At 35.3% G+C, this 21,918-nt stretch overlaps 1 protein-coding gene across 9 annotated transcripts in view; it reads left to right on the top strand.

The window, feature by feature from the left end:
* The window catches only part of LOC135226962 (chondroitin sulfate glucuronyltransferase-like), a 148,680-nt gene that overhangs the window by 81,581 nt on the left and 45,181 nt on the right, over window positions 1–21,918 (top strand). For all 9 annotated transcript variants that reach the window (XM_064266658.1, XM_064266650.1, XM_064266654.1 and 6 more), the window contains 4 exons: window positions 410–515; window positions 5,427–5,590; window positions 8,083–8,214; window positions 13,362–13,467. In XM_064266658.1, the coding sequence (XP_064122728.1) occupies window positions 410–515; window positions 5,427–5,590; window positions 8,083–8,214; window positions 13,362–13,467 (508 nt within the window). The remainder of the gene's footprint in view (window positions 1–409; window positions 516–5,426; window positions 5,591–8,082; window positions 8,215–13,361; window positions 13,468–21,918) is intronic.

The following is a 21,918-nucleotide window of genomic DNA, read 5'->3' as shown; positions in this document are numbered from 1 at the left end:
AGAGTAGTTCTGAGCAAAAACCTGACTCAGAAATATCGAAGGAATAGCTAAGGGGCAAGTCTGTAGTGGACATTTGGTTAGTCTCACTGATTGAATAGCATGTCTAGGGATGTTCTCATGTGATATAGGCTCAGTATGACTGAGAGTTTTATTTGAAAAATGTTTTATTCTGTAAAACTGCATATTTTAGCTTCCAGGATACAGTGTTATTGTGTATCAGGATTTCCTCAGAATACTTATCAGTTTGATAACATGACAAAACTTTTATGTCTATACTAAGTGCTTATGTATAGTAAAGAAAATAATGCTAAAAAGAATTTAGACCTGTCAAGAGAGAGAAGTAAATAATTAGACTGCATGCTGAAGTATATTGTGATTGAATTTTGTGTAAGATGATGATGTTATTCAGGTTTGATATCATTCGATGGGACACATTCAATGGAACTCACATATTTTATCCAGATGACTTCCACAATACCAGACCAGTTGCAGGAGCCGATTTATTGGATATTATGGTAAGATTTTATTTTTTAGCGTAGATTTTTAATTGCTATTTACAGGTAGTCGTAGAGAAATCATAAAAAAATTTGCTCTGCTGTCACAGGTGAGGCATGCTTAAGATAACATATTTGATTGTGAATTTCAGATAGAAAGAAAAATAAGCTTCCATAAAAGTAGAAATTTAAAACTGAAAAATTACGATAAATTGAAAAAAAAAGTATCTGAAAAGTGTTAGCAAATATTGTTTCAATAAGTTGTTGGTGGGAGATGCTGAAAAAAGTTTAATAGAGGGCAACAGAAGAAATATGCTACAGAGAGGGTTATAGAGAGAGACCTGATGGCGCTGTCAAGGTCTACATAAGGCAGTTGGGGATGAAGAGAGCCTTTTAGCTTTGGCAGAAAACAGGCAGGAAGGGAGGGAGAGATTTAAACAGGCAGTCTATGGGTTACGATGGGCTTGGCTTATGATGATCCGAGTTTACAATGCTCTTCAAGTATATTCATAAAAAATTATTTCCTGGGTTACAACACGTTCTGGGTTTAAGACACTGCGACAATGCCGATCCAATGGACGAGATATGGCTCCAAAATTGTAGAAGTTATAATCTGGATGTCTTTTTTATGAAAAGCTCTATAAAAATGAAAGTTACATCATTTTCAAGATATCCAAAGGATTATAAGTCAGGTTTTCTTACAATTTTCAACAATAAAGGCAATCCCCGGTTATCACCAATAACTGGTTAACCCTCTTGCACACAGGCTGAAAGTAGAAGGGTGTAAGGTACACGACTTTTCCCCCCGTGCCAAAAAGAACACTTGCACGGAAAAGATTTTTGGTAATATTTGGTGCGTCCGAACTATAACTGATAATTGTTTCTGTTTAGTGTTATGTCGGCAAATGATTGAATTATTTCCTAAAGCAATCAGAACATCTTTACGAGGCTTAGAAATAATAAAAACAATGTGATGGAAGTGAAATTTTAAAGAAAAATTGTAGATATATTTTGGAAATAATCATGAAAATATAATAAATAGATTTGGAGAATTTGTTTTATACCTAAATTATGTAGAAATGTTTGATCCTTCATGAGGAAGCAATAATTTTGCTATAAATGTTTTTGCTAATAAGCTGTAATTGATTAAAAAATGCTAATTTTGTATAGAGTGCAATTTTCAGATTTTCCAACCTACTTATGTTGACGTTTTGCATTGTAGCTGAGTAAGCTAGCGGCGTCGGGTCTGTGTTTTCTTCGTGATTCATCATCTGTCGACCCAATGGCGTCAACTAAGTTTTCTACGATTGACATTTTTTTTTTTTCCTGAAAATAACTTACACATGATGTGCCCGGCGTGTCATCTGTGCACTCACGGAAAAAATTTATTGACGCTCTACGCATCATCAGATCACGAGAGGGTTAATGGTGCTGCTGTTAACCATGTTATGGTGCCATAACTCTATTATCAGCACCTTATTGCACCGATAACCAAAACTTGGCCATAACTGTTATGGTGCCATAAATTGCTGATTTTATGGCACTAGACAAGCCCCATAAAACCAAATCACCATTAACCGAGTCCGCCGATAACCAGGGACTGCCTGTATTTTGGGTTGCAATAATTTTTGGCTTACAATGTGGTGTCAGATTGGAACCTCTGTTGTAAACTGAGTACTACAGTGGTCCCCCCTTATTCGGGGATGCGTACCAGATCCCCCCGCGAATAGTTAGAACCCCTATAAAATTGCTAAAAACAGCCTATTTTGTTAGTTAAAACTCGAGAAAACCCCACTAAAAATGTTTATACTTGTTTTTTTAAGTTTATCAGAAAAAGTGCATTTTATGATGAAATTGACAAAAAAACCCAGGAATTTTTAGATATTTCTCATAGAAAAATACCGTGAATAGACTAATTTTCCACAAATAATGGGGGTAAATGTTCCCGAGAGAAATCCGCAAATGTGAGAGTCCGCGAATCCGGAGAACGCGAATACAGGGGTTCTACTGTATTGCCTTACTGGGAAAAGAAGAGGGAGGCTGAAAGGTATATGGCAAGGGCTAAGAAGAGGAAGTGGGAATAGAAGACTGATAATCTCAATACAATAGATGAAAAAAGAAAAATATTCATGGTAGCAAAGGTGGGTAAGAGGTAGAAAATGTAAAAGCCAGAGTTCATTAGGTCAAATCCAAATCTTCATACATTAAATCATACTAACATTGTGACTTGCCTAATAATTCATCACTATTTCTTATAATTAATAACCACTTACTACTGTGTGGAAGACAGTGACATAAACAATAAGAAGTTCTGAAATAAACAATTGAATCTAGAAACAGCCGTTTGCTGATGTCAGTTACCATAACTAACACATGTTTATTAAGGGTTGCATTACCGTTGTTGACTTGTACAGTTGTCGACTTGTAGAAAATTTGCTAATTTCCAATGGTGACTTAAATAAGTAAAAGTAAAATAAATATTTATTTGTTCTTTACTCGGTGGAGAAGAAAGTGTTAAGAAAGTATGCCACTAAATTTACGGTTCTAGCTGTGGCAGTAGAAACAAATACTAATGTGCAGGCCACAAAACATTTTGGAAGAGGCAAAAGCAATATCCAATACTGGCAAAATTACATCTTTACTTCATTTCTTCATTTAACTTACTGTGTTTATATACATAACAAATAAAATAATTTATATTTTTGAACCAAACAGTGATATTTAAAAAAAAAAAAAACTCCGAAATATATTTCATTTAGCAACTAATGGTTATGATGATGATGGTAAAATGCAATCAGCTAATGGTTTTAAGAATGTAAAAGGTATCAGACTGCAAATGGTACCTGAACACTATGTTCATAAATTATTTATACATTGGTTGCCCCCGTATTCGTGGGGGATGCGTACCAGACCCCCCTGCGAATAGTTAGAACCTGTGGATAGTTGGAACCCCTATAAAAAACGCTTAATACAGCCTATTTCGTTAGTTAAAACTCAAGAAAAACCCACTAAAAATATTTATACCTCATTATTTTTAATAGTTTTATCACAAAAAGTGCATTTTATGATGAAATTGATAAAAAAAACAGGAATTTGTGGATATTTCTCATAGAAGAATGCTGCAAATAGGTGAATTTCCTGCAAATAATAGTTGGAAGCAGTCCTGACAGAAATCCACAAGTGTGTCTGCCAAACCGAAGTATGCGAATATACAGGGGTCTACTGTAATACAGTACGTAATAATATGATGATACAGTGTACCCCATCCGTACCAGACCCCTCCCTGCGAATAGCTGGAATCTGTGAATACCTAGAACCCCTATAAAAACACTTGAAGCTGCCTATTTTGTTACTTCAAACTCTAGAAAAACCCACTAAAAGTGCTTATGACTGGTTTTTTTAATAGTTTTATTACAAAAGGTGTATTTAATCATGAAATTGATATGAAAATACAGTAATTTGTGGACATTTCTCATATAAAAATACAGCAAATACGTGAATTTCCTACGAATAATGGTTATATATGGTCCATAGAGAAATCTGCGAATATGTATGTGTCTGAATCTCGAGAGTGCGACTAGGGGAAGTTCACTGTAATGCATGAATATAACTGCATACAGTTTGTAAAACAAGTTTTATGAAAATGATCATTCCTAATACAACTGTTATTTGAATTTTGCAAATGGAAATATTTTTGGAATCCAGCCTTTGCAGGCTCTCTCTCTCTCTCTCTCTCTCTCTCTCTCTCTCTCTCTCTCTCTCTCTCGCTCTCTACCCTCTCTCTCTCTCTCTCTCTCTCTCATCCTCTCGTCTCTCTCTTACTCTCATCTCTCTCTCTCTCCTCTCTCTTTCCACACACACTGTTTTAAGTTTCGACAAACTGATGTAAGCATTTCTGGGGAGATGCTTACGGAGCAGGCCAGAATTTTCATAAGTAACTAGTAAACCTTACAGATGACAGTGATTATTCATAAACTTTGTTCTACATTTGATAAACAGCAATATCTCTGTTTTTATATGGGACTTGAATTTTTAGAATTGCACTAGCTAAATTAATTGGAGCTCTTTCTTTTTCTCACTCCATTCCCTATTTCTTCTTCCATTTAAATTGATCATTTACTTTAAAATCAGCAATGACTTAGAGATAAGTTTGGTTGTTTTCAGAATATGATAGAGGGTGAGATCAGATAATGGTGGATTGATGATCCATGATTTGTTTAGATCTAGTAATTGTAATCCAGTATACATATATTTTATTCATTTATAGTATGTTGAAATTTCTTGTTTTACCTCTTTTGTCTTGTTTTTTTTCCCATAAATTTTGTACTGTAGCTCACACATTGGTTTAGTAGCCAATTTTGGTTGCTTTTCAGCACACACACATTAAATTCCTTCCTTGAATTTACATTATTTTTTAGTAGTAAGTAATATATGTGCCCTAATATGTGTATATCTATTTGTATGCATATGATGTACAAATCTTTTAGGGAGCTGTAAGGTTGCAAATTCAGTTTTCTTTTAAACTTTAGATTTCCTTACATCCTTGTGGTTACCTTGCAAAATTTTGTAGAATACGTTATGACTTTTACTATCAAATTGTGAAAATTTATCAGTTCTGTATGTATATCTCAAATTGTTTTGAACCCAAAACGAATAAACAGGATTTTGATTGTTGCCTTTTTATAATGGAAATTATTATTTTTAATTTTTGGGCACTACATTAAAGTTGTTTTTATACGAGATATAAATATGCATATTTTTTATGTATATCTGAAAACCAATTCATGATGGGATTATGTTAGAATTTTTTTGTTTTTATTAAGTGATCTAATATTGAAATATAACTATACTATACAGTACTATAGAGTTTAGTTTATTAGATTGAGATATTGTGTTTTTCTCGAGTAATTTGCAACTCTATCACACTTCCAGGGAGTTGTAAATGCTAGTATATTATATATCACAAAGACCAGGGGGAATTTGGAATATAGAGGAATTGAATATGGACATCGTCGATTAGACCCAACCAGGGGAGTTGATTATCTTCTTTCACTTATATTCCGAGACAATACTTCTGGACAGACAGTCACAAGAAAGTAAGTTTTAATTGCTAATCATGTTCTCTTGTATGTATATATATGTGTGTGTGTGTGTGTGTGTGTGTGTGTGTGTGTGTGTTTTGCAGCTAAATAAAATCATATCCTACGTCAGCAAAATTTGTAAGTTAAATGTCCCAATAAAACTGATAACTTTATTTTACTAAAAGTATAAAATAGCATTCTTTTTGGTTTGGTTGTACATAGTATTACAAGAATTTACAATAAATGTAAATATAAAAAACAAAAGTCCTTGTTCTGTCCAATTTTTGTCTGAACTCTGATCAAATTCATTTCTTCGTAGCCCCTTTTCTAAAGATTTCCTGAGCCTTACAGTTCCTTATCCCACTGCTTCCTTATCTACTACTTTTCTGGCCAGCTGTTTCTCAGTCTCTTATCTAGGTATTTGTCACTACTGTACATCTGTTTTCTACTTCCTTATTCATAGTATGTTCCTCCCACTGTATTCTGACCTTGAATGTCAACATTCGGTAGTCACACTTTTTCAAAATCTTTTTCATTGGTATTTTCATGTTGCTGCTTCATAGAGTAATAAAGGCTGTATTTACCCACCATTAGTTATTGCTCTGCAAATATGGAATATTTTTACTGTTATTAAGTCTTATAGTACTATGTTAGTTTTCATTTCAGCTATGTTGCAGCTACTGTACTTTTTCTTTTTTTCTCCCAGTTCCTACCTTACAGACCAGTGTGTCCCCATTCTTTCTTGAAGTACATTTTGAGGCATTAAAAGTCTCATCTCATACTCCATATGCTTTGTAATCATGATTGTATCTTGTGGTACTGTCTGTTACATCTGGTACACAGTACAAACTGAGTTCAACCCCACACCTTTCCTACATCAGCTATGTGGTCACTTTGTAGATTGTGCTTTTCCCTTTGCTTCCTTTCTAGTCACCACATGCTGTTTTGCTTACATTAATTTCTAGTCTTCAAATATCTCTGATGATCTTTGTAATTTTAATTTCCACCTCTTCCTCAGACTCTACAGTTAGCATTAGGTAGGTCATTTGTATGCAGCAATTAGGGACCTCCTTTTTTTACACTCTGAAGCTTTGCCCATTACTGTGATAAACATCTAAGGCACTCAGCGCTGATTCTAGATTGTTACCAACAAACTTTTATTCTTCAGGTACTACTGGCACTATTTTCATGAACCTCTCTGGTGCCAGCTACTTGCAGGATGATCAGTTAATTATTTTTCTCAAGATCTACAAATTGTGGTATATACTGTAATCTTTTTTGAGACATTGGACAAAACTATTTATTATATTGTACTGTGTTGCATGATATTCATGTCCCAATGTATAGCAGGATCGGCCGCTTAAGTCAACTTTCTCCATCTACATATTTCTATTCCTTGCATCTTCTTCCCCCAGTACCACCTCACCACATCCATCCATATGATCCACCGATGCCCCTCACTCCTCCCCATCACTGACATGTTCTTGGCTCTCTTTATGGGTTCCACCTCCTCTCTTTCGTATTACATGGCCACAGTATCTCAGAAGAGCTTCCCTAGCCTTCTCCTTTACATCACATATACCACACATTCTTCTTATATCATGACTCTCCCTCCTTTCCGGTGGCGGTGTTCCAGCAATCCATACCACTATCCTCATCTCGGTACTTTCCAATAGTCCAGTACTTTCCAATAGTCCCTCCTCCTTCCTCTTAAGTGTCCAGGTTTCTGACCATATAATAGTATGGGCCTGATAACTGTCCTCTAAATCTTCATTTTAAGCCTTAATGGTATTTTCTTGTCTACAACAACTCCAGTTACTTATCTTCTTTTTTGCCATGCTTCTTTCACTCTACTTGTATTTGGAGTTTAATACTTTATGGAGTAAGAACCATGTATTTTGGGAAAGCTAACTTTTCAAATAATATTGCTAACTAAATTAGTGTTGGCTCACCCTTGGGTATAGATTTTCCCACAATGAAACTATCACACCCCTAAGTGTCATCTTTAGTAGTACTCAGTTCAAGATATCAGATACCGTACTGCCTTAAAGATTGATTACCTACAGTGTTGTTAAGATTAAAAGGGAGCTGATTACCTACAATGTTATTAAGATTAAAAGGAGCTGTGTACATACAGCTTATAAATGAGGTTTTGATGAAAAGAATAATGTAAATTAATTTTATTTTTAAAATGATAAGATTTTACATAGAACCAGTGAAAAATGGACATTTACTAACTGTACGTTGATAGGTGGAGTTGATATTTTTTTTTCACAGAATTCCTTGATGATATTTATAAATTTGTGGCTCTTTCATGTCAACATTCATCTTGGATGTGCTGAAGAACATGTGATAAAAATTGTACTGGCAATTGGAGTTTATTTTTACTTATTTTTGACATGTTAATAATTTTTACATTTATAAGTGATGGAAATCAAATGAAATTTTTAATTAGAAAACTTTTTTTATCCAAATCAAAATTTATTTTTATTTGGTTTTATTTTTAGATTTGAAGCAACAAGACCTCTTACTGAGCCTGAGATGATACCAATGCCGTATGTAACAGAAAATACTCGGGTCACTTTAGTTCTACCGGTAATTCAGGCAGATATTATCAAGGCAACAGAGTTTATCAATAGGTAAGATGATGGTTATTTATATCATTACCTGTGCAATACTATAATTTCTGCTGTTATAATCAGTCAGACCAAGGGAAGATTAAACTTGTATATTGTTCCATTTGAAGTGTTTGAAAATTCGGGGAAGATTGATCAGATAATTGACACAAAATAAACAAAGCAATAATTGTTCCAAGACACGTGACATAAATAGAAAAATGACCTTAGTTCATTAAACCCTTTAAAATTATTTAGGTGCCCTATAAACCACTATGTGTAACCCCATAATATTGCTAATACATGTATGCTAATACATGTACAATAAGTTGTTTCATAGTTGAGCATTTTGCTGTCTTGTAAACATTGTTAATACATGTATGCTAATACGTGTACAATAAGTTGTTTCATGGCTGAGCATTTTGCTGTCTTTTAAACATAGTCAGTTTATGTAAATTATAAAAAATGTACAGAAACCCCCCAAAGTTATAAGTATGAAGTCCTTTTTACTTTCCTGGGTGATGTCGGTGTGCTTGATGTGCTAGAGGTTGAAGGTGATGTTGAAGGCTGAATTTCTTTTTCATTTGGATTTATAAACAGCAAGAACTGGTCGACAGTACTGTGAACTCTGTTACTTTTATGTTTTTGATCCAAGATCATCCTGTAACAAACAACTGAATCATGCATTACCTTGGCAAAGCGTAAAGCATTGGGCTCCACCACTTTCGAAAATGCAAGGAGTTTGTCAGTATTTGCAAAGGCCTGCTTCATCTTCTTAATGTAGTCACTGTGGTGAGAATTCCGATTCTTGTTCCTCTTTTTAGTACTGCTGCTTATGAAGCTCCATCAACTTGTTTTTCAGTCTACCTCAAATAATGAGGAAATCCTCTGCCAACAGGTCCATTTTCAGCTCATTGCTCAATGTCACCAAGGCTTTGAATCCCACTTGAAAATCATGTGAAGAGTTTGCAAATTGATTTCCTTGTATCCATTGGCCTTGATGGAAGTCAGTACACTTGGAAGTCAATAGACTTAAGAAACTAATATCAGAAGAGGATGAAACTATCATGTCTGTTATTTTTACCTTTCAGGATTCCTTTGTTTTTTGTATATTTTTGCAGTTTCATACTTTCTGTAGTCAAACAAGATCCTCTGTTAAGAATAAGGTTCCCTGGAAAAGCCCCTGAAATTTGAAAAAATTGAGGGCACAGTTTCTTCCAAGTGCCCCTTATACCCATGGCTGATAGCACTTGAAGATGGCATTGATCCTGTGCCCATCAGTTCCAAGATAGTGGTGGTGTTGTGAGGCCGGTAAACAACAGTAATATTTGAATAAAAATTTGATGTCTAGTTGGTGGCTAGGAGTATTGTCCAAAATAAGAAGAATCTTAAATGGGACGTCCTTTTCCTTATAGTATTTTTCTGCAGTTGGTACGAAGTGGTTGAAGAACTAATTCTCAAAACCAATAATGGTCACCCAATCCTTGGGATTTATCTTGCACATACATAATTAGGAGAAGGATAGAGGGCTTTAGAACGTTCTATAATGCTTGAGGGTTTTCTACATGATGCACCTGTAGCTGCTTTAGCTTGAAATCACCCTCACAATTTCCTTCCCATGAAAGGGTCAGATTGTCGTTTGTGACCTTGAATCCTGGCATAGCCTTCTCCTCCAGATACAAATGAGCAGTTTAGTATTTTCTCCCAGTAAAGACTGGTCTCATCCACATTAAATATTTGCTCTATGAGAAACTACTGCCCCTTTATAACCTTTGCCAATATGCAGGAAATTTTGGATTCTACAAACTTGTCAGCCAATACTCTTTCACTGTAGACCCTAACGCTTTCGTTGATGTTTGAACTGCATAAACCATCCTGAACTTCCCAGGAATCCTGTGTGTTTGTTATTAGGAAACTTTTCTTGAGGTCTGCAAACAAAGATAGTCCTTCTCCTAAATCAATAACTTTTTTATGGGGATACACTACCGAGTCTGCCGTTCAATCCAAAGAGAAAGAAGCTGTTCTATTTCTCCGTAAATCTTGCCTATTTTTCTTGTCGATGATGGTGTTCTTCATTCTTAGACTGTCACTCTCAATAAGGGCTCAAATCCTTGCCTTATTTGTGAAAACTGATGACCATTGTCCAAATCAAACCAAGAAAATGAGCTATGGTAGTAGTCTCTTCACAATATTCATTGCGTTTAACTGTAGCCACCTTATTTGCAACAGAATAGCAAATGCTTATTGATACTATTCAAGGCACAAAGTCAGTGCAAATAACAATTAACTTGCATTCAGGTACACATTTGAATTTGCTGCCAAGAACTATTGTTGCCACAAAGCTGAGCACTGGACCATACAGCCGAATGTTGTGTACTATGACTGTTTTTATATTTTTTAGGTTTTAGATGGTTTTATTCTGTGTATACATTATATGTATTAACATTTGTTTAATGTGATTTGACACTTTTCTGTTGATTTTTCAAATTTTTGTGGCTAAATAACAACACTGGAACTATATAGTACATACAACTGTACAGTGTCTGTACTCTGTAGCCAAACATCATGTAAATAAGTTTTTTAATACTTTTGAGCTTTTGAATATTATACTGTACATTTCATTTCTGCATATATTTCATTCTGTATATATTACTTTATATTTTAACATTTGTTTTTATGTGATCTGGCACTTTTTATATTGAATTCTATTTTCCATGAGGTTTTAAATTTTGTTGGTGAGTGATGTAAGGGTATGTAAATCTATTGAAATTCCTTTTTTTTTTTTCCTTGTTACAAAAATTGCTATAAAAATGGCAAAACTTAAGAACAATATACAGGCTTTCTTTTGTATTTTTTACAAAATCTTCAAAAGGATAAAGTATTGCTTACATTAATTTGGTTATTAACCCTTAAACGCCGAAGCGGTAAAAATAAAAAACTCCCCCGAATTCCGGAGCCGGTTTTGAGTGAGAGCGGAAGCGGAAAAAATAATTTTTTCAAAAAATCACAGTGCGCTTAGTTTTGAAGATTAAGAGTTCATTTTTGGCTCCTTTTTTTGTCATTGCCTGAAATTTAGTATGCAATCATCAGAAATGAAAAATAATATCATTATCATATGTAAATAATGCGATATATGGTAGCGAAAAAAAAAAATTCATACATAATTGTATTAAAATCAAGCTGTGCAAAAACCGGTTAAAGCTAACGAGTTTCTTTTTTTTTTGTTGTATTTTACACTAAATTGCAATCATTTTGATATATAATACATTGTAAAACAATAAAAGCAACACCGGAAAAATATTATCACAAAATGATGTACGAAATCGTAACGCGCAGACGTAAAAAAATGTTTTTTTTTTTAAATTCACCATAAATCTAAATATTGTTTTAGAGACTTCCAATTTGTTTCAAAAGGAATAAAAATGATTGAATATTACGATACTGTAAGAGTTTTAGCTTACAATTGCGTTTTTCGACCATTTCGGTAGAGTCAAAGTTGACTGAACATGGTTTTTTTTCTATTTATTATCATTTATATGCAAATATTTCGAAAATGAGAAAAGCTACAACCTTCAAATATTTTTCCTTTTATTTTACATGAAATTGTGCACATTTTCATATATAAAACTCTATGAAATGCCTAATATGAAACGGAGCAAATTTCCGAGAATTCGATGTACGCAATTCGGAGATTTATGGCGGAGAATCCGCGCGTGGAGGGAAGGAAAGTTTTTTTCATAAATTCACCATAAATCGAAATATTGTGCTAGAGACTTCCAATTTGTGCAAAATGAAGGTAAATGATTGAATATTACTAAAATATAAGAGTTTTAGCTTACAATTGCATTTTTCGACCATTTCGGTAGAATCAAAGTTGACCGAACGTGGTTTTTTTCTATTTATCGTGATTTATATGCAAATATTTCGAAAATGAGAAAAGCTACAACCTTCAATTATTTTTTGTTGTATTCTACATGAAATTGCGCACATTTTCATATATAAAACTTTATGTAACGGCTAATTTAAAATGGTGCAAACATTACCACAATCGAACGTATGATTTTTTCGGAAGAGTTACCGCGCGGACGTAAGGAAAATGTTATTTTTTTCCATAAATTCACCATAAATCGAAATATTGTGCTAGAGACTTCCAATTTGTTACAAAATGAAGGTAAATGATTGAATATTACTAAAATATAAGAGTTTTAGCTTACAATTGCGTTTTTCGACCATCTCGGTAGAGTCAAAATTGACCGAAGGTTGAAAATTTGTCACTTATCATTTTTTATATGAAAATATTTCAAAACTGATAAAAGCTACAACCATGGGTTGTTTTTAGTTGTATTGTGCATGAAATTGCGCACATTTCCATATAGTATAAAACTTTATGTAACGGCTAATTTTAAAATGGTGCAAACATTACCACAATCGCATGTATGATTTTTTTCGGAAGAGTTACCGCGCGGACGTAAGGAAAAAGTTTTTTCATAAATTCACCATAAATCAAAATATTGTGCTAGAGACTTCCAATTTGTTGCAAACTAAAGGTAAATAGTTGAATATTACTACAATATAAGCGTTTTAGCTTACAATTGCGTTTTTTGACCATTTCGGTAGAGTCAAAGTTGACCGAAGGTTGAAATTTTGGCACTTATCGTTATTTATATGGAAATATTTCAAAACTGATAAAAGTTACAATCATGAGTATTTTTTTGTTGTATTTTAAATGAAATTGCGCACATTTTCATATATAATACTTTATGTAACGGATAATTTAAAACTGTGCAAAAATTATGTCAAAGTGACGAAATAATTTTTGAGATTTGTCACTGATACTTTTTAGTGCGATAAGAAAGAAATTCGCGCTTGCGCGCCTGCGTAACAATTGTAAACAAAACAATGCCTTGATCCATGAACTCCCAGCATCCCCCAAGGCGCGTGATTCAAAAGTTTTAGGCTGGTAGGCCTATAAGTATTTTTCCGCGAATTTTTAAAAAAACTTTTTTGAGCCGACGTATGGTACGTCCATTCGGAAATCGGGGGAGATTTTGACTCGACGTTTAATACGTCCATTCGGCGTTTAAGGGTTAATGTATATGTTAATCTAGTATTTACATTGAACTTAAACATCTTCAAAGCAATTTCACTCACTTTGTAAAATGTCTTTACAGATATGAAGTAGAATGCATGGAGAAGGGTGAACATACATTTCTCCTCCTTGTTTTATTGTACAGCCCTGGAACTGGCTCTGGGGAAGACAGTGTGGATGAGTTCAAGGTTAGGCTAAGTTTTGTTGTTGTTGTTGTTGTCTTGTTAATCTAAGGCATCTGCAGATTTTTCTTGTAGTTTTTGTAATATTCTTTACATATCATGCAAGTAATATGATCTCTTGTTTCATTTTAAGAAATGGATTTTATATTCCTCCTTTTTCAAATAATTCAAGTTGAATCTATTGCTCTTCATCCTCTTGAATCTTAGGTTTGGTCAGGCTTTTATGATTTCTGAATGCTTAATTCTTTTTTCCCCTAGTAGTTCTGGAAATGCAGAAGAATTTACTCATCAGGTAAGGAGAGAAAATCATAGTTGATTTTGATAATACACCTCAGAATGATAGTTTGAAATGTTGTCTACTGGAACACTACAAGAAAACTGAAAAACTGCAAGAATATCACCTTTCATAAAGCATATAAACTGACAGCAGCTACTCAAATGCATTAAAAGCTTGCAGACCTGGACTGAGGAGAAGGTAATGGTTTAAAAGCTTTTAATGGTGAATATTCATAAAAATTTTTAGTCTACTACCTTCCCTTATGTCCAAGTCTCCTTGCATACATAATGGTCTTAATGGCTTTGCTACTTGTGTATTTATGTAGTGGCTGTCAGGTGTTTAGTTGCTTTGATAAATGTTTTATGAACACATTCATGCATTTTTCTGTTTTCTTCCATAAGCCTCATGCCTATGATTATTTACACTATTGTCTTGTTTGTTTGATGTGGTTTACACAAGTTCATGTTTAGGTTGTAATATTTTACTACTTTGTCCTTATACCTTGGCTGTCCTCAATAATTTAAGAAAGTTATCAGTGTCTGTTCATAATTTTTTAGTTTAATTGGTTATTCTAGGATGAGGTCAAGATTAATTTCTTAAACTTATGTGCATAGTTCACATGTAAAAAAGAAATTAATGTGTTGCTCAACATGAAAGGGCCTGTATAGGTGTAATTGCTCTTAGGCTAATAGACAGTTTAAAGGAAAGTTGAAGAAAGAAAAGCAACTTTTTGGAACTTAAAGTGATAGAAATAACTGAAATAAACAGGGTAATGTATCTGTTACATTGAGTTGCTTTTCATTAGTCATACTCTATCTATTGGTTAAATACTACGAGAGCATAGTGTATCATACACAGAAATGGAAAGCAAATTTATAACTGCGTAAATACTCAAATTGGTTTTATCGGTTATCGTTGTGTCAGATTCTGTTTACCATTACAAGTAACTTTTACCCATTGTTTCAAGCTTATAGTTAGTTTTTGTTTAACTAAATGTAGGATAAGTGTTTTTAAGTTTTAATTGTTTCATTTTATATGATATTAACCTCTGCTGTGAACAGTAGTTATTGATGATTTAAAATTTTTTTTGAATTTAGGGTATTCGTTAAATTTTTTATCAGGGTAAATTATTGCTTTTGATTTTTAGATCAGTCTTCAATTTAATATAATTTATTATACCGCAGACTGTTTTTTGTATATGAGACTTACCCAGTAATTACATAGCTATTAGTTTCCATGGACGGCAGCCCAATTCAAATTTTACGGGTAGCGCTTCGATTGCTCAGTGTGTAGGTACTAGGTATACAGTGCCGTCAAAGCACTTCATTCTGTTTCCTGCTGCTCTTGACTAAACATCAAGCGCTTACAGCAGCTTGTTCTAATTTTTCGGTTATATCACCGGATTTCAGTAGTGTTACACAACCACCGGAATGCATTTGTAGCCTTCGAGTAGATGGGTCTTGGCCTTTGTTGGTTCAATTCAGATTATCATCAGGCTGGATATTCGCATTCTCCGGGAATAGTTCTTGTATGTAACACCATTCAATTAGGTGTAATACTTTTGCATATGATGTTTCATTTACCAGACTTATGCTATACGCAAGTTGTCGGTTAATAATTGCCTTAAGTAATCATGATTTAACATAATTTCTTTAGTCCAAGTTTTTGTGTGTAGATTTTGTTTACCGCCCATAGGCCATTAGCAAGGCACCAGTAAATAATTGCCTTAAAATACTTCTCGAATGTTATTCCATTTTTGTATCTTATAACCTTTGCATTTATTATTTACTTACCAGGATTAGGCTAAGTGCAAGTCACCGGTTAACAATTGCCTTTAAAAGAAATTCATGAAGATTGCATCATTCCCTTAGGTCATACCTTGCATTTGGGATTTTGTTTACCAGCCATAGGCTTTTATGGTCGCAAACCGCCGATAAATATAGTTACCTAAAAGTAATTTGTAAATGTTAAGACATTCTTTTAGGCAAACACACTTTGTTTTGTTAACTGTGCTTGCGACACTTGTCATAACTTAACACTTTCGGGAGCTTAAGGTGGATTAAATGCACACTTCGTGTAAAGTACTCACAGCTTTATTGTCCGTTCACTCCATTACAGGTGGTATAACTTATTACTTAGGCATAGTGTTACTATCCTGGTCCTAGCTGCCCTTTTCGGATCTTGTTTACATGCTTTCCTCTTTTTGACCGGGTCCCGCCAGCATTACAAAGTAGAAAAATAGTAATGTATATCTATATCAGGGTTGTAACAACACTCATTACTTTCCTTTGTAGAGACTGAAAGTGTGGAGGTTGAAAGTAGTAAGGAGAGAATTATGTTAAATGTTTGGCTGCGGGGGCTTTGGGAGAGAAGGTTTACATGGCCTCGGCGTACGGGGGTATATTCCCGGTGTCACGCAATTGTGAAAGTTTCACATCTTAGCCAATAGCCTCCAGCTTGCTTGGCAGACTGGATCACAGGCCACTCAGGTCAATTAGCTGGGCACGTAATTGGTTACTGATTGGGATTACTTTGATTCCTGATAATTCTTATAATGATTTCCTTTTGAGTAATCGGTTATTCGTAAATATTCTTTTATTATATTAGGGTCTAATTTGCTTTGAGACTTTAATATGAAAACTCTTGTAATGTAAATATATATATATAATTTTTATAAGGTTATGTTATTTAAAAATACATACATCTGAATACATGAAATGCTATTTCATATATTTGTAATTGATATTTGTTTTATTCATTGGGAGAGAAGGTTTACATGGCCTGAAAGGAAGGATAATTTGAATCAGTACCTTGCTGAAAACATTGCAAAATGAATAATATGACTGCAAAAAGTTAGAATATGACATCAACATGATACAGTCACAATGAACAACTAAATCATACAAGAATTCAAGTAGTTACGTGAAAATAAACAAAGCGTCCTTACCCAGTACCTCCAGCACACACACTAGGCTAATTCAATAAACAAATTCAATAAACAATCTCTTGAGAGAACCCTCGTACACTGGCATCCGAATAAAGTCTAGGGATTTACAACTTTAAAATGTCCAAAACACTAACGTAAACTTCAATTTACCCTTCCAAACGTTGAACCCATCTTCAGACTTCATAGCGAGAAGTTAACTTGCCGAGTGCACGAGGTGAACTGAGAGCGAAAGAGAGAGAGGTGGCACCGTTCGTTACAGCAACCCCATTACACAGAAATATCGAAGAATACAAAACCAATACAAAATATCTATCTATTATTATTACATAAATTATTTAATACAGATCAACATAAATATATTACTCATTTTATAATAGTAGGCAAATAAAATCTTTACTTCTGTTGATTCATAATTTTAAAGGTATGGAGTGCTATATTTCCTACAATTATTCTTCAATAATTTCTAGAAAAATGCCAGGAAGAGGTACTCGGAAGCTTGTAACACTATTAGTGGTCAAGAAACTGTGGAAGAAGCAGTAACAAAATGGTTTGTGCAGCAACAACCGTGCAGTGTAAACGGACTTTGTAATTTACAATGCTGATGAAAGTGGTCTTTTTTGGCATTGTATCCCAAAAAATACGCAGGCTTTTAGAGATGAAAAGATATTCATGGGGAGAAAATTAGCAAAGAAAGATTTTCATTCTTGTGTTGCGCCAACGCCAGTGGCCTACATCGTTTACCTCTTGTTGTGCTAAAAATTTTTGGTTTTTGTTTTATAATAACTTCGATTGAGTATATTTCTTTGTTTTTTTTTATAAAAAACTTCTCTTAAGTTATAAATAAATAGATAATTCATTGTTAACGATTGCTTCATTTTCATAGGTCTTTTGTTTTATTAGTTTATGCTATGCGATCAGCTGACTGTTCGTTCGCTGTAACTGACAAATTGACGATAGCCTTCGTCATGTTATGGTTTTCATAAAAACAAATCTGATCGATTAAATCTAATTTACAGTGTATAACAGTATTTTCATGGTTTGTTGGTAGGTTTATAACAGCCGATAGTTTTATGTTATGAATAAATTCTCAATTCAGTGTTAACGATTGTTTCATTTTCATAAGTATTCTGTTTTTTTGTTAATGCTATGCAATCAGCTGTTCGGTCGCTGTAACTTACAGTCATGCTTTAGTTTACATAAAAACAAAAACAAAACAGTGATTAAATCTAATTTACAGTATAAATTACAGTGTTTTCATGGTTTGTGGGTAGGTTTATAACAGCCGATATCCTTACAGGCGAGTACAGTACAGGGTATCATATTTCTATTTGAGTCTTACGATTGGTTACTATGGTAGGCTAGGCCAGCCTAACATTTGTCAGGGTATTTAGTTGCATAAACAGAAAAAATAATTAAATACAGTATATATCTTACTTGTTTACATGCTATTAAATATGACCTGATCTCGGTCATTTGTGGGTTCGGGATATGAAGGAAAAAACAGGAGAGAGATAAGTTTACGTGCATGCGATGTAGGACATGCAAAAATAATAATCGATGAAACGTTTAACACAGGTGTATTCTTCTTAGCTACACAGGTGGCCTGTAATTATTACGTTAACTATACTAGTGCACAACCGGACGGCAGGTTAGACTTATGGACACTCATGGTGACGCACGTCTTTGTGTGGCGGCCGACGGGAATGCGCGGGGGCACTGGGCACTCTCGACCCAGTTTGTCTGTGCTCTATGGGACCCGCTAATCAACTGATTTGACCGATGGTGCGGTCTGTTTCAAATGCCCCTACACACAGCATCATTATGCAAGAAGCTGATTGGTTATTCTGGCTCCTTAGACACAAGGGCCAATCACGAAGGGATATAGAGATACGTGGCACTCTTTTGAACTGCCAAGCCACGCCAACTTGTAACGTCTTTGGCGGTTGACTTGTTTTGATACACATACACACAGAATCACTTATAACGGTTTCACGGGACTTCAGACTATCACGGGAAAGGCATATTCAAAACTGTATCGAATCAGCTCATCATTCCCTCCCGAGTTCTTGCGTCCCGCAAGACATACACTGATCTTATGATTTGCGCATTGTTGTTCTTCTTTGAGTGCCACACCGCCTTTGAGTGCCGTACCATCCAGTTTGTGCAAAATTTAAAACTATTAGGGTAGGGGGCCATTTGGCATGTTACAAACACAAGTTACAACAAATGAACCTCACGCCTCACAATGTGTCATACAGAAAAACAAATTTAGGTTCACATTCAATAATGTCAATTAAAAATGGATAGTCACAGATCCTGCTCAAAAAAAGTTAAATTCATAAAAATTCACGAGTCAAAAATGGAAAGTTACTCATAAGAAATTTGGTAAAAGTATAAGAAAACTCACTGAATTCCTTCTGCAACACAATAAAAACAAGAAAAAAATAAAAAATAAAAATTCAAAGATTACGCACAAACATTTTTTTTTTTTTTTTTCAAAATAATCTCATATTCCCATATCATCGATGGAAGATCATAAATTTCTGACAAAATTATAAACAGCATAGACAACGATATGAAATTTTGGACACAGTATAACTGGCATCAATAGAGATGGTCAAATATTAGATGCATTGCAATAAGATGTTTAGCACGACTTGAAATGCAATAAAAAATAATAATGCAATAAAAAAAACAATACAATTATGAATACATAGACTCACTCATTATATGCTTGGAACTGTAACAAAATGTTTAGAAAATTAGACATCAATTTCTCAGCAATAACTGACATGAAACAAAAGTGCATGAGCATGTTTTTATGATATTCTCCGTTCACTTTGTGACAGACACATTTATTCATGACTCGCGCTGGTATGCTACGTAAGGAACCTACACGCACTTATCGAAGAGGGAGAAAGGGCGGCACAACAAGTTACTCTTTTTTTTTCTTTCTTTCTTTCTTTTATGAAGAATTTATCTCGTGCATGTTCAGAAACCTGTGACTTGTCAGTCAACTCCCTCACACAGTCAACACATGTATACTCCCAGGGCACTCACTCATCACATGTACACTTCCATGGCACTTACTCAGCACGTTCATACAACAGCTGACTGCACTTGCCTCGTTTTGCATTTTGGCGGGCAACTCACCCGTAGGTGTAACTGAAACTTTTAAATGTATGCGTCGCAGTTCCTCTCTCTCTCTGGCTCGTACCTTACAGTACTCTTGGGAAGAGCGTCTGCTACTCTTTTCGCTCTTTTTTGATACGATCAATCCTACGATCTTGTTGAGAAATTAACATTCTTAAAGACATTTCTTTATCAGGTATAAAATACAATTTGTTCTCACTTCATCATCAAATTTAAAAATTACTTCTCTTTCCCAATGAAATTTAGACTACTCTTTCAACAAATATATCAGTCTCGTTACTTTACTCAAACAATCTTTAATGAAATTACGTTAATAATTCTGCCTTTAAATCTTAACTGCAATTCTTCGATGGGGACAATGGGATTCATTGTTGTTCGTGATACTTTAACTATAATCAGAACACGGCCTAAGAGAACCATCCTTTTTTTTTTCTCTTAATTTTTTTATACACTTTTTTTTTCTAATGTTACTTTCTACAAATTCCCTATCTGCATTTCCCTAACACAACATGCCATTGATGACACTACTAAAGGCTACACAACTCGTTCATTGTGCAGTCAACTAATATTAATATTACTATCAGTGACAACTTTTAGCAATCACGTCGGCTCTAGGCGGGGCAGGGTTTCCCACCTCCGGGGGTGTGAAGGGTATCCTCTCATCACATCCCCATAGCGTCCCAAGACACTATCCCGTAACTGTCCCTCTCTCTCTGCCATACGGTTGAGATGTTCCCATTTTCTATGCAATTTGCTCACAGGTCAGGAGCTCTATTAGTGTCAGCAGCGGTGCCGGCGATCCGCTACTGATGCTATTAGTTTACTTGTATCTTCTTCACATCGAGCCTGGATTCTCTCACTGGGTTGTCATCTGACGTCTATCAGCTATTCCTTATTCTAACATCGCACCTATCCTATCGAGGTAGGTAAGGGAACTTCTGCACTATTCACCTTTGTAATACCATCCCTCTACTCTTCGATAGGTCGCGATCAGAAGTAGGAGTGGACTTCCCCCTTCCCACGGAGTCACGGGGGAGAGGCTCTGTTTGACCTCTCTGTCTCAGCATTGTTGACTCGTGGGTGGACAGATTGTCCTCTACTTCTCAGAGATGGGGACTTGCATCCCTTCTCTCACAACAAGACAACAAGGCGTCCCTTGTTCCCGGGCACTGCAGAACAGTCCCGCACAGCGCTAGGGGTAACCTGGGATACCTTCCCGGCATTACCTCCATGCCACCTCCTGCTGTCTCCTTCCGTCCTTCCCGATGAGGCTGGGCTGCTCGCCATCTCTCCGTTCAAAACACGTTCGTTACTCTTCAAAACACGTTCGTTACTCCTCTACTTGGTCTGCTACACGAGTCGGTTATTCGGGGGGGTCACGAAGGGTCACGAAGGGTGTTTGGGTGCCACCACTGTCGTTTGAATTTGGCGCTGCAACCGTCGATTTTGAATTCTCCCACACTACTCTTTGTCTGTTCGTATGTCTCGTACGGATTTTTCCAATATTTTGTGAATACTTCCGCTGAATGCGCGGGGGCACTGGGCACTCTCGACCCAGTTTGTCTGTGCTCTATGGGACCCGCTAATCAACTGATTTGACCGATGGTGCGGTCTGTTTCAAATGCCCCTACACACAGCATCATTATGCAAGAAGCTGATTGGTTATTCTGGCTCCTTAGACACAAGGGCCAATCACGAAGGGATATAGAGATACGTGGCACTCTTTTGAACTGCCAAGCCACGCCAACTTGTAACGTCTTTGGCGGTTGACTTGTTTTGATACACATACACACAGAATCACTTATAACGGTTTCACGGGACTTCAGACTATCACGGGAAAGGCATATTCAAAACTGTATCGAATCAGCTCAAATATCTTACTTGTTTACATGCTATGAAGGTAAGATAAATAAAACAAAATAGGTAACCATGGTAATTTTACTTGTCTCATGATTGTTTACTATGTTAGGTGGCTAGGCCCGTCAGTTAAGTCGGATAATTGGGAAACTCAGACACCCTTCCCCCCCATGTAGTCCGAGGTAACGAGGGTCTACTGTACAACCGAATTGGATAACAACAT

Source organism: Macrobrachium nipponense, chromosome 15 (genome assembly GCF_015104395.2).
Source record: "Macrobrachium nipponense isolate FS-2020 chromosome 15, ASM1510439v2, whole genome shotgun sequence".
NCBI classification, from domain to species: Eukaryota; Metazoa; Arthropoda; class Malacostraca; order Decapoda; family Palaemonidae; genus Macrobrachium; species Macrobrachium nipponense.
The sequence above is the reverse complement of the archived record's forward strand: the minus strand, read 5'-3'. Positions and strand labels throughout refer to the sequence as shown.